Source organism: Temnothorax longispinosus, chromosome 8 (assembly GCF_030848805.1).
Source record: "Temnothorax longispinosus isolate EJ_2023e chromosome 8, Tlon_JGU_v1, whole genome shotgun sequence".
NCBI classification, from domain to species: domain Eukaryota; kingdom Metazoa; phylum Arthropoda; class Insecta; order Hymenoptera; family Formicidae; genus Temnothorax; species Temnothorax longispinosus.
Genome location: NC_092365.1, coordinates 8892907 through 8907045, shown reverse-complemented (window position 1 = coordinate 8907045; position 14139 = coordinate 8892907). Strand labels below are relative to the sequence as shown.

The following is a 14139-nucleotide window of genomic DNA, read 5'->3' as shown; positions in this document are numbered from 1 at the left end:
GCGTGGACGACAGGCCTCTGGTTGACCTTTCGTTGTTTTAATGTGATGTGTAGTGCTATGCCTTCCTAGCTTGGCCTTGGTGCTGGGGTTCATGATTCCTGGATACTTGGCCAGGATATCATGGTATCCCGTTTCTATCCTCAGTGTCTTTATTGATGTCAGCTTGCTCGTGCCAGTGGATCCGGGCGCCGCGAGTCCTGTCTGCCCGTCGATTAGCTTCTTGTTTCTCACGTCCGGTAGCAGGTGATAGTACGACAAGAAGTCTGACCCGATTATCGGTACTGTTACGTCCGCTATGATGAATCGCCACGGGTGTGCTCTTCTCAATCCGAAATCTGGTTGCAGAGTGGTGAATCCATATGTCTCTATTACGGATCCGTTCGCCGCGAAGAGTTGATAAACTCCCGCTTTTTTCTCTCCCTGAGTACTGATGTAGGGAAATACGCTGACGTCTGATCCGGTATCTATGAGGTATCTCCTCTGGGTCGTGCGGTCTGTGACGTACAGGCGGCGGGATCCGGGGTTGTTGTCATTGGCCGCCTTCAATGACTGCCCTCCTTGTTTTCCGCCTTGAATGTGCACGGTTGAGTACACTTCTGTGCCTCCGCTCCGAAACGGCGGTGATAGTAGCACACTCCGTCTCGGCGGGGTGTCTTGCTGCGTTGGCGGCTTCAGCTGCGATTTCTCTGGCGGTTTCTGCCTTGTGCTTGAATGGATTTGACCATCTTCTCCACTTGCAGCGTGAGTGCTGCTATTTGTTTGGTCAGCGCGTCCCCTTGTGCCTCGTCTGTGTTAGCGTTTGTACTTGTGGGAGTTGGCGCGGTTGTCGCCAGGACGAGCGCCTTGCTGTTGACCTCGTGTATTCGGTCAGCCTGGTCTGCCACGTCTTCCAGTCTATCTTCCGTCCGTGTGGCCAAGATAGCCTGTGTTTGTGGGGGTAATCGCCCTAACCAGAGCGTTCGTAGGAGTTCGTTCGAGACGGTGGTCCCGGCTAGTGTCGATAAGTGCCGGAGGAATTGCGATGGCTTCCTGTCTCCTAGCTCCTCGTGCTCTAGTAGCTGTCTGATCCGTTGTCCCTGTGAGTCCGTGAGCCTCTGTATCAGCGCCTTCTTGATTGCCTCGTATTTATGCTCTGCCGGGGGATGTGTGATGACATCCTTGATTTCCTTGGCTTGTTTCGGCTGGATCCGCGAGATGACGTATGCGTACTTGGCATCGTCTTCTTTGACCTCGCATAGGGCGAATTGGCTTTCTAGTTGCGCGAACCAAAGCTCGGGTTCTTCCGGCCAGAAAGGGGGAATCCGAATTGACAATCTCTTCGCGTTGAATTCCTCCATCTCTTTGTACTCGTCGTCGCTCTCTATCTCCACGGTGTGGTTCGCTCTTGACATTGGTCTTCCTCTCCGACGTCGGGGTCACCAATTTGTGGCCGCTTGCCACTTACGCTGGGGCGTCGCGTGCCCTTCGCAGAGGATATGCCGTAGCGTGAGAGGAAGCGTCGAGTGATCTGAGAGACAGATGTATATAATAAATAGGTCGTTTATTCAATAGTCCTATAATACAGATGTAGGTGTGTCGGTGTGCTGAAGAAGGCCCTGAGAAGGGCCGTTGAGGCGGCCCTGAAAAGGGCCGTTTGGGTTCTTCTTATTGTGTGGCCCTGAAAAGGGCCGATTGGTTTCTTCTCCTCCTAGTCGCGGAGTCGCTCACGCCAGATGATGCTCGGCTGCGTCTTGGTTCTCCGGAAGGAGCTGAACTTCCGCCAAGCCGGCGGTGTCCCCGGTGGAGTGAGGGACTGCTCCGGTTCCTCAGTCTGAGTAGACTCCGATGATAGTGCCGGTGGCTCCTCGGTCTGCGTTCCTTGTGAGGAGGTGATCTCCCACTCCGGGTCGGTCTGCACTTCCTGAGTGTCGCGTGGAGGCTGGTGTTGTACGCCTCGGTGAACACGCGCAGGAGGGATGGTCTGCGTCTCCTGGTGTACCCGCTCGGAGGGTGACGGTGGCAGAGGCGACAAGAGTGGAGGCACCGTCCACGATAGTCGAGGAGACGTGTAGCGCCGAACTCTTACGTCCCACGTTGAGATGAGCGCACGTGGAGGACGAGTCAGTCGCACCGGCGAGAGCTGGAGCTGGACGAGCTTCCACGGTTGGCCTGGACGGTAGTCCAGGGGCCGCTGAGGTTGTGGCGGTACACGGAAAACCGAACTCACTATCAAACTTGATGCTAGAAATTTTCGAGCACTATGTATATGTCGATCAGCACTATTTATTTGTATACATATGCGTTCAACTGTACAGTGCTTACTGGGTTGCGTTATTTCTGACACACGAATAGGTTTTTATTACGTCTGCACCAGATTTTGTGGTGCACAGTGCTAGAGTTCTCGATACCTCGATGAACAAACCATGAAGTACACATAACCTACAACATAACCATAAAAGATGCGCTTGCACCGGGTATCGAAAATTATCGAGGTATCGAAAAGTATAATGCGTGCGCATAAAAGACGACAGTGATCACCACGCTATCTTACGGTGCATAACCATCAACATTTACCCAGTCATCTATGCATCATCTTTCATTGTGAATTGGGTTTTCCGTGTAGCGGCAGGCGAAGTGGCGCAGCTCGTCTCGGTGGTGGCCGTAGCTTCGGCGGCGGCAAGGTGACGGCGAGATCGTTATCAAAAGTATTTCTCCTGTTCTTGGCTATGAGCCAGTGAGCAGTCGAAAGCTGCCTAGGCTTTCGTCGCCGTGTGGCCTTTTATTCTTCCCTGTCGGGAAATGAAACGCGAGAAAGTCTGCCACCTATCGGCGGCACTTTCGTATAACTTCGCGGGCCGTAGTCTGGCCCACGCGCTCGGCGCGTGATCGGTGGGCGCGCGCGCGCCGCGCGTACCATTTCGATTGTGCGGTCGGAAGACCGCCACAAACACATATTATAATTCAAATAGCGCTACCCATTTCTCTTTTCACGATCTCTGACCTCTACTCCTCAATTCAATTTCCTTTCTGAATAAACAGCTAACCTATCCAAATGAACCACTTTGCTTCTATTTCGGGGTGATTTCCGTATACAATAGACAACATCGCTAAGTTTCTTAATCACCAAATAAGGACCCTCCCAATTACTCTGCAGTTTTGGAGCCCTATCTCTCACCCTCCGAGGATTAAAAAGCCAGACTCTCTGCCCCTCCTGAAAAAGAATTCGACGAACTCCACGATCGTATCGTGCTTTCATTCGAGAAGATTTCAAATTCAATTGGTTCCGTACACCAGAATGTATCTCCTCTAATTTGTCCTTTAAACTTCTAACGAAACTTCCAACCAATGAGGACTCTTCTCCATGAAGTTTAGAAGGATTTCCCCGTAATAGATCAGATGGTAATCTAAGATCTCGTGCGAAATATAATTCCGCAGGGGTGATTCCAGTTGTTTCATGCTTCGAGGATCTATATGCCAGGAGGAACATAGGGATCCACTGATCCCAATCTTTCTGGTTTTCAGAGACGTATTTCGCTAAGTAATTCGTTATGGTCTGATGTTGGCGTTCGACTTGTCCATCGGATTGAGGATGCAAGGCAGTTGTTCTTGTTTTCCTTATTCCAAGAAGCCCCATCAATTCTGAGAAAAGTCTCGACTCAAAGTTCCTTCCCTGGTCAGTATGAACCTCAGTGGGCACCCCGTGTCTGGAAACAAACTGATTAACAAAAACTTCCGCAACCGTTTTTGTTCTCATGTTTTTTAAAGGAAAAGCTTCCACCCATTTCGTAAAACAATCCACTAGGACAAGAAGAAACTTATTACCGGATTTAGTCATAGGAAGAGGACCGAGGATGTCCATCTGAACCCTCTCCAAAGGTGCCCCCACATTATAAATTTGCAGGGGAGATTTCCCCTTTCCTAAAGGGCCCTTCCTGGCAATGCAAACTTTACACGTTCTACACCAATCTTCCACATCTTGCTTACAGGTTGCCCAGAAATACCGTTCCGAATTTTCTCTAGAGTTTTGTCTCCAAAATGTCCTCCAGACAGTGAGTCATGTAACTCTTCTAAAATTTCTTTAACGAATTTCCGTGGAACGATGAGTTGGAGAAAACTAAACTTAAGGTTTGGAGCTTCTCATCTCTTATAGAGTACGCCCTCTTCCAGGACCAGGGCATCCTAATATGACCAATAAATCTGTGCGGAGACATCTTCCGAAGCCAACTCAGCTCGTGATGGGCGAACACCAGCCTCCTTTCCACGGAGTATAACCGAAATAATCGGATCTGCTCTCTGTTCAGAACGCCATTCTGACAGATCTTCTGTAGTAAATATAATTCGAGCGACATGGCCTGCCCTCGTTACAGAGTTCTTACTTTCCACTCTGGCACAATATCCACAACCAGACGACTCACACGTACGCCTCGACAATCCGTCGGCATTCCCATGAGATAGTCCTTTCCTGTAAGCAATTGTGAAACGAAATTGCTGGAGCCTCTCTAGCCACCGGGCCAATTGTCCATCTAGATCCTTAAAAGACATAAGCCAACGCAAAGAAATGTGATCCGTACGGATCAAAAATTCGCATCCTAATAGATAATGGCGAAAAAACTTCACAGAATCTACAATCGTTAAAAGCTCGCGTCGAGTAATACAATAATTCCGCTCAGCTTTATTCAGCACGCGGCTAAAATACGCGATGACCCTCTCCTCCCCGTTTTGTTTTTGAGAAAGAACTGCGCCAATTCCAATATTGGAGGCATCAGTATCCAGAATGAACTCGCCCTCCCCATTCGGAAAAGAAAGGACTGGAGGAGAGGACAGTACCCGCTTTAACTCATCAAAAGAGTTCTGATGATCCTAGTTCCAGATAAACTTTATCTGGTTCCCCGTTAATTCATAAAGGGGTTTAGCAATCGAAGAAAATCCTTTTATAGCGATAATATGAGCAAAATCCGAGAAAACTCCGTAATAAAGTCTTTGTGTGAGGAACCGGCCATTTTTCTACGGCAGCGACCTTTTCGGGATCCGTAGCAACTCCCTTTGCCGAAATTATATGCCCCAAATACTTGACTTCTTTTTTAAATAAGACACATTTCTTAGGATTGATTTTTAAATTTGCTTTTTGCAACCGTAAAAACACTTTCTCTAAATTTTCCAGCATTTCCTCGAAAGTCTTCCCGAAAATTATCACATCATCTAAGTAAACTAAGCAAATTTTGAATAATAATCCTTGCAAAACTTTTTCCATGAGACGTTCAAAAGTTGCGGGGGCGTTACATAAACCAAAAGGCATCACCGTGAATTGCCAAAGCCTTCTGCCGAAAGAGAAAGCCGTTTTCTCTCTGTCTTCAGAGCGAATTTTTATTTGCCAATAACCACTTTTCAAATCTAAAGTACAAAACCAAACGTTACCTGCTAGATGATCAAATATTACGTCAATTCTGGGGAGGAGATATGAATCTTTTTCCGTAAATGCGTTTACAATCCGATAGTCCACACAGAATCTTATCGCTCCATCCTTTTTGTGTGTTAATACCACAGGAGAAACCCAGGGACTATTTGATTCCTCGATCACACCGCATGCCTTCATCTCCTCAATAATTTTATCCACCTCCCTTCTCAACCGGAAAGGAATTCGACGAGGTACCTGCTTTTTGGGGAGAGAGTCTTACATATTTATAACATGTTGTACAATATCACAATTTCCCGCAACAATATTCTCGGAAAATACTTCGGAAAATTTTCCAAGGAATTGAGCAAAAAGTTTTTTTTGAGAAGAGTCAAGATCCTGGGAATTATTTCTAAAAAGTTCCTTCAAGGAAACCGGGACTCCGACTGGTTCATACTCAATTCGAGCTACTCGTATTTCCGAATTCACAGTCCCGAAAACAGAATCGAAAATTTCTTCTAAATTCACCATTTTCAGAAAATTCACTCCCAAAAGACAGTCGTCACTTATATCAGCCACGAGAAAAGGAAACACAACCGAATGACTGCCTATTTCAATTCTAGCTTCTATCTCGAATTTAATTACAACTTTTTCTCCAGTAGGATATTTCAGATTCAGATTCTTTATGTGGGACCTTTCTTTTCCTGCTTCTACGAATTTACTACTTAATATGGAGATGTCAGAGCCCATGTCAACCTTGAAAAAACATTCTTTCCCATCAATTTTCCCCTTATAGCAAAAATGATTAAAATAAGGCTTAATTCTATTTTCATTCGAAATAACTTTATTACACACATTTGAAATAACATTTTTATTGTAAGAATTCGGGGTATTGATAACCCTCGCCAAACTCACCCCGCTGAGTTTGACTAAATCGCGTTTCCCCTTTGTTCGGGGCACTCGGATCGGAAATGTCCGGTCTTCCCGCACGTCCAACACTCTCCCCGGTTGGCGCCGAATTTGTTGCCGCGCCCATTTCCTTTTTGGAAATTTTCCTTCTTTTCTGTCTTTCCCTCCTCCTTTTGCTCTTTATCAGCCTCAACCTCCCCCTTTTCGACATTCGCGCCCCCCTTTTGTCCATCTCTCGCAGTGCTATTAATAAATTTTTCGCGAGCAAACCCTTTGCCCTGAATTATTTTTAGTGCCTTTGCTCTCTCGATAGCCTGACACAAAGTGGTAATCCCTTCCATTTGTAACGTCCGTCTGATAAAATGATCAGTGACGGCCGTTACGAACTGTGAACAAGCGATCTTTTCGCGAATTTGATGAGGGCACTCGGGGTATGCGAGGCGCGACAGTCGTTCTATATCGGAACCGAGAGCAGCAAGATCTTCCCCAAATCTCTGTCTGCGGTTCGTGAGCGCGGAATAATAATTCTGCGTTAATCACCCCTCACCGAAACGCAACTCGAGTTTCGATTTCAGCTCAGAAAAATTTAGACACTCGATGTCTTGTACCGTCTCGAGAATCGTGCGTGCTTTGCCCCTCAGGCTCGAGGCCAGCGCGACGGTTTTCGTCCCGTCGTCCCAGAAATTCGCTCGGGCAATTAGATTAAATTGCGAAAAATATTCCTGTAGTGGGACCGACCCATCGTAAGTGTCGGGTTTCAATTTATAACCGAGCCCGGCACCCGCTCCTGTAACGGCGTCACACGCGCGCGCGGCACGGTTGCCAACTTTGTTCGTGTTTCTGGCACTCGAATAAACGTCGAGATCGCTCTCGGCACTCGCTCCCATGTCTCTCTCAAATCGACGTGTGACGTTTTCGGTCGCGCCGCCCGTATTCACGCTTCTCCCGGTCGGGCGCATGCCGCTCTCACTCGCGCTGCCCGCGAACGCATTTCGTACGGGCGAGCGCACGTTTCTTCCCCGCGCGCCGTCTGCGTCCGCGTCCCCTTCGGTCGAACGCACATCACTTCCTCGCGCGCCGCTCGCGGTCACGCTCCCCCCGCACGCGGCCCGCGACTTCTCACCGTTCGCGGTTCGTACACTCGCGGTCGCGTTTCTCTCACTCGCGCGTACGTCGTTTTCGCTCGCGTCGGCCGCAGCCGCATGTCCCTCGCGTGCGTCCCGCGCTCTCGTGCCGCCCACGGCCCGCGTTTCCGCATCCCCGAACGCTCTAATATTAAGTGGACTTAGCTCTGTGTCGCCGGATATTGTCCCTCGGAGTCGGCGGAGTTCCTCCTCCTGGCGGCGAAACGTCTCCGCGTACTCGCATTCCCTCCGAGCGTGTTCTTCGCGCATCTCGCGGATCTCCCTTATCACCGCCTGAAGAGTGACTATTTCGGTCGTCATCTCCGCAGCGTCCGTCTGTGGAGTCGCTAGCCTGAGGCGTTTCCTTGCGGCCATGGGAAAGTTCCTGGCCGTGGTATCGTCGCTCGTGCGTTCCTCGCTCGTCTTATCCTTGTTCGTCCGTTCCTCGCTCGTCCTATCCCGGACGAGCCCCCAAAATGTTACGCTCGCCAGGCGTATGCCACTCTCTCACACTTGCACTCACTCGCGTCGCGCACTCCGGCACTCGCTCAATGAATAAGGCTCGTTATTTTTATAAAAGGAACTCGTTTAATAATATTCCGTTTGTACACAGAGCTCGGGTTAACACGTCCGAACGTGACGGAAACCCGGAGCGTTATTCGACAGTCACCGTTAATAAACAAACAAAGCTGTCGTCAAGGGCGATTCGCAACTTCTGAAACGGGGCGACCCGCGTGAGCGCACGGCACGGGCGTACAGGTACCACACGGGTGTAACACTATATATATATATATATATATATATATATATATATATATATATAACATGTATATACAGACTATTTATTTTAAAAAGTCAAAAATTGTTTAAATGTTTCTAATTGTAAAATCAAAGAAGGTATCAATAAAAAAAAAATGAATTAAATATAAATCATAAAGTCTGAATCGTGAGCGTGACCTATATAGTCGTTTTCATGAAAAATCAGAAAATAAATAAATAATAGCAAAGAAAATATAATTGTATTTCTTTACCTTTTCTCAGGTATCGCGACTAAATAAGATCAATAAATGATATATTTTAACTTTAGCTTTAGAAAACTTTGGAATGTGTGGCATTATCTATATTTTAACATGTTTTTCGAATCAACTCATTACAATTCGTTTTTTCGAACTATTCCGATTTACAACGTTTTGGCTCATTTGTCAATTACCATAATTTTTTCTTAAGAAACATCACAGAGAGATAAACTAACATTTTTCACATAAAACTGAGACCAGTGCGGACTCTGTCCACAAAAAAGGACAGTCCCAGCACCTACTGGTTTTAGTTGTATGGAAGACATTGGCTTATCTCTTCATGCTTTCTTGATAATATTCTCTGAGCAAAGGAAATATAAAATATTTTAACTTATAGTCCAAAGAAAATGAGCAACTTTTAATACGCTGATTGAAAAATATGTTAAAGTACAATATTAAAAATTATATTTAATATCCATTTCAAAGCTTGTTTATATAACCATAACTTATTAATTTATAGCGATTAACCTAATAAAATTATATTATAGATTTTATTGTACTCAAGAAAATGAGAGAAGTATAATAATAGTAAATATAATACCTCATTTACTAGAATTTCTAATTTTTTGTTCACTACAAATTTTTTATATTGATACAGCCAGGTCACACGAACAAGGATGTTTTTTTACAGTTTCTTTATCACACGCTTCTTGTATAATTTTTGTTTCATTGTTATCATTCTCTACAGCTGCTGTTTGTTCAAAATCAATCATCTCTATTTCATCATTTTCAAACATTTCATTGTTTCCAATTGTCGCAGACGCGGTACTTGTTGACGCATTGTGTATTTCAGGATGAGCTAATGTGTCTGTAACTTTACCAGTATCAGAGATAATGGCGTTAATTTTGTTCACTGCACTATGCGTTTTTTTCAAATGCATTCTAAGACCTAGCAATGAATCGAAAATACGAAAGCATCCAAATTCTCCACACCGAACACGTGAAGACTTTGAAATAGAAAAATTGGAACAAGTATATTGAAAATGCTGAAATAAGTCTGAAGTGACTTTAAACTTAGCTGAACAATAGTAGCACGTTAACATAATGCACGAAAAGCAGCAATATTTGAAAAAAAAGAAAGAGCAATCAAAATATGTTTTAAGTGAAAATGGAAATATTTTCAAAGAACAAATTAGAAAAAAAACTTTGACAATCGCTCGATAAATTCGCAAAAGTAAGAAAAGTAAGCAAATGTGGCAAAAAAAGAAAAGAATGGAAAATGTACGATATATATATACTAGCACAAGAAAAAATAGTTACTTATCAGTAATATGTAAAAAATGTAAGACACGTAAAAACATAAAATGAAATTAAAACATATCAGAACTATACATTTTTACTTTATTTATATTTTAATGTTTTAATATTTTTTATATGCAACTTAATACCAATATCAGCTAAGGCTTTGGTAATTGTTTGTCTGTGTAAATCGTGATCTTTGATAAACAATTTATAAAAACCTTGTTGTATTAGTTGCCACACATGCCTACTTTCAGCGGGATAATCGGAATGGAAAGCATGAAATAACTTAAAACATAGTTCCGTCGCTTCAACTACAGTATCCCACGTATATAAAACTTCATCTACTACTATATGCACGTGACTAATATGCTCCCACGTTGGGCCTACTGCCAAAACATACGGTTGCACGGAATAAGAGGTCTTACTTGATCTGTTTGTTTCGGACAGTGACTTACGTCGACGCTCAATATGTCCTTTAACGCCCGCTTCGCTGCAAACTCTAGCGATGAAGGAATCTACTACATCTAACCTTGTTGGTTTCCACGTTTTCTCCACAAAAGCATAGGAAAATATGAAAGGGAGAAGGAGTAAAGCTCCAGTCACTCTAACTTATGGACATCCGAATTCCCTGAAAAAAATCATTTGTTTTAGTATACATAAATAATTAAATACATAAATTGCAACCCGATTTCCCTCGGTCTCGCTGGCCGAGGGGGCGCGGCTGCAAATTAATCCGCGGACCGCCGGACGATAGCTCCAAGGGGATAACGAAGTCACTTCTCTTACCGTAGTTCCCGTATCTGAGGTCTTGGGCGATACCATTCGATTGGGCGCCAGGTGCGATTATAGACGCGCACCACGTCTCGATAACGTTCTCCTCCTTAATCTCGCCACAAGCTCAGGGCGTAGCTCCGCGTGAAAGGGATGAAGGTGGAGAAGGAGCGTGACGCAAGCAACACACAAAAATAAAGCCCGACGATAAACAATATTAATTAGATATATTTCATTCAGTAAACGAACAAATCGTATCGGGAAACCATGGCCGGATCTCGCTCAAATGGCCGGTACCATCGCGGTACTCGGATCGGCCGTTACAGCACGCCCGCGAGGCTCCCTCCGCAAGCGAAGCTCTCAAGCGAGCCCCGCAATCTCGATTCTAAGCGCGACTCCGCGATAACGCCAATCCGCCCACGCCTCAATCTCCGGATCCCGAACGCACGGCGATTCTTATACGCAAAACGCTCACGATTCTCATACACCCGACATAACAATTCTCACACGCTCGACATACACGATTCGCACACGCACGACACAAAACACAATACCTACGCGTATTCTCACACGCTCGACATACACGAGACACAATACCTACGCGCAACGACTTCCCGACTGCCAAATCGTTCCCAGTCGGTAGTCCCGAAATGGCCATCCGCGACGCGACGTCTCGCAAATGGTCCCAAAATGGCTAGACGCGGGCCTCCCGCGAATAGCCCCAAAATAGCAACGCCAGACAATGGCACGCTCGCGAAAGATAGCAACGCCAGACAATGGCGCGCTCGCGAAATTCCCTTTCGAGCAGACGCGATGATATTTGCCCGCGCACGCGACGCAAAATATCCGCGAGGCTCGCGATGCGCCACAAGGTGCCCGGCGCGGTCCCTCCCGACACGCACACGGGACTCCCGCACACAACGCAGTTACACGACCGCAATACACAATACGCGATTACACGAGCGCACGACCGGTGCCTCACGCCCCGGGACGCGATTGCGCGAACATTTCTCCCCCGTTCTGCGACAATACGGTCCTCCTCGGCGCGAAGGACACCTCGCTACGCTACGCACCACGGTTACGCAAAACGCTATTACACTAATATACACCGGAGCGTGCCGCCCGCGGCACGCCTCCGTCCACGATTCACAAAACACGCACGACGATATACGCGAATTGACTGCCGATCATACGCAAGCTTTCGAGTAGGGCTTTCAGATATGTTTCTGGCTACGATCTCGGCCGGCCAAGCGCCCGCGATCCCGACAAACAGCCGCGACAATCTTCCCGGCATCCACAACGGCGGGAGCCGGTATCTAAATACGACACGTAATCAGGCCGATTCACACGGCAATCTATTCGATATACGCATTTACTGGCGCCGGGTCGCGACCGAGATCGAGCCCTCAATTAGTAGGCAGCACCGGAGTGGAGATCTTACAATTAAGCTGTTCGCTGCTGCCCGGCGGCGTCGGGGCGCTCCTCCAGGTGTGGCTCCTCGTCCGCGGCTAGATCGACAGTGAGGAGCGGTCGGTTCGGCGGGACCACGCCGGACCCCCGCACTTGCGCCCTCAAGCTCGCGGTTCTTCCGCCTCGCCGATTGGTTGAGTGTGTCGCTCTGTTCGCGACGTTGCAGACGATTTCCGCCATTTTCCCGCGGCCCGTTTGACTTGGCTGCTGGTTGCGCGCTGGCCCCTCGCGGTTTTCCGCCCGGCTGATCAGACCGTGGCGGCGCCGCTCGGCCCTTGGGGCGCCGTCGGGTGAGTGTGTGGGTCGTCCACCCGCGCTGCAGTCGCGGTGGCGCACCCGTGTTCATGCTGCGGCGGAGCCCATGGGGGGGAAACTTCTATATGAAAAAGTAAACCGTGTTAGTTCATGTTAGTATATTCGTCCAGATGGCGGCTATGTCGTTTCTGTGACGTCACATTAGGAAATATGGCTGAATAATCACACAAGCGTCACGAGCATAGTATTTCGTACACACGAGTTTCGGTTATTTTTCTGCGATACTGAAGAAATCGAGTAAATAGAATCGCTCCGGGTGTACTTGGCGCGAGACACTACGTGTCTCTTGATACATTGACGTACACAGGTATGAATACATTGCGATTATTTTACCATAGCGGTTTTCAAATTGCTCGTATATTATTGTACTTAATAGTACTTTTACATAAACATATGTTTTATATTCAAGAAAGAAGAAGGATTTTATACAAGTTTATTGTTGCGTGACTGGATGCTGCCTCCAAATTGATGCACAATAAATATAATATGACAAAAGTTGAATGGATTTGCATCGTACCAGGCTGTAAGTCAAATTCAAGAGTCCCTGGTCATTTTTTTCCCAAAAATGTCACGTTATCAGATAAATGGAGAGAAGCTATTAATAATAATATTATTTCAAATACTTCATCAGAGGAATTAAGAAAATACAGAGTATGTCATTTACATTTCTTGCCTGATGATTACATCTATACTCAGAATCGGCGAAGATTGAAACATAACGCTGTGCCCAGTGTAAATATATATAATAGTATAGAAACAAATACAGTAGAAACACATGATACAAATATAACTGAACTGCATTCACAATTTGAAACGGGTGTTTCTGACTTATTAAATGAACAATGTGGAACAAGTACACAAACAAATACACAAACTGATAATGAGTTACAATCTAAAATTAGCAGTTATACAAATGAAACCTCTACAAGTAATACAGAATATGTAGAAACAAATGAGTCACAAAATATTCCAAATGACTCAATAAATGAAGTAATTGATCGTCCCAGCACACCAAAAACATCAAGAAGTATACTTGCTTCTATTACAAGGCAATCCCAATTAACACCAAAAGCACGAAAAATATACAGAAGAGCTGTAATGTTAGCAAAAGAAAGAAACCAGATGAAAGCACAAGTAGTACGTTATAAACAACGCCTGAAAGATGCAAAAAAATTTGCAGATGCACAATTCTGTAAAAAGTTTAATACTTTTAACTCCAACTCAAAGATTATTTTTAATATGCAACTAAAGAATGTAAAGTATTCTCCTAAGGTAAATTACAAAAAACTTTTTAATGAATTAAAATCTTCGTTACAATCAACGTGTCCAAAACGAAGTTCAATATATTTGAAAAATATATGCTTTAAATTACAATAACTTTATTTCTATTTACAGACAATGATTTTATTTTTTGGAAAATAAAATTATTGAAAAATCATTGATAGATAACATAACTATTTTTTATTACTTTTTGAATGTTTTATATGCAAGAATCAAGTATTATAAATGTAAGAATCATGTATACCAACTAAAAAATTTATTATTATGTACAATTAAAATAATGTATATATGTTGATTGTAATGCTAAAAATACCTTACATTGCAACAATACAAAAATAGTATATATCTTTTTTGAAAAATGTTATATTATTGTATATCATGCAACTATTTTTGATTATTATAAATTATAAACACATAAATAATATATAATGTTGTTTATGCAATATTGTTGTATAAATACATTATACAAAATATCATGAATAAAATAATTATTTTATTTTATATTTAATATACATTATTCTCCACATATAGGGAAGAAGATTTACGCTTGATGAAAAAATTTTAGCATTATCACTATATA

General features: G+C 44.7%; 1 protein-coding gene across 2 annotated transcripts; it reads left to right on the top strand.

The window, feature by feature from the left end:
- The first annotated feature begins 12416 nt into the window (after window positions 1-12416).
- On the top strand, window positions 12417-13806 carry LOC139817696 (uncharacterized). 2 transcript variants are annotated; one of them, XM_071785961.1, is made up of 2 exons: window positions 12417-12585; window positions 12692-13806. In XM_071785961.1, exon 2 carries the CDS (start codon window positions 12747-12749, stop codon window positions 13653-13655), a length of 909 nt encoding a protein of 302 aa, XP_071642062.1. In that variant the 5' UTR covers window positions 12417-12585; window positions 12692-12746; the 3' UTR covers window positions 13656-13806. The 2 variants fall into 2 exon arrangements, with proteins under 2 accessions (XP_071642062.1, XP_071642061.1); XM_071785960.1 differs by having other exon boundaries at window positions 12418-12585; window positions 12688-13806.
- Window positions 13807-14139: the final 333 nt, after the last annotated feature.

Coding starts and splice junctions, on each gene's coding strand:
- LOC139817696 (XM_071785961.1), top strand. CDS start 12,747: ATGCACAATAAATATAATATGACAAAAGTTGAATGGATTTGCATCGTA.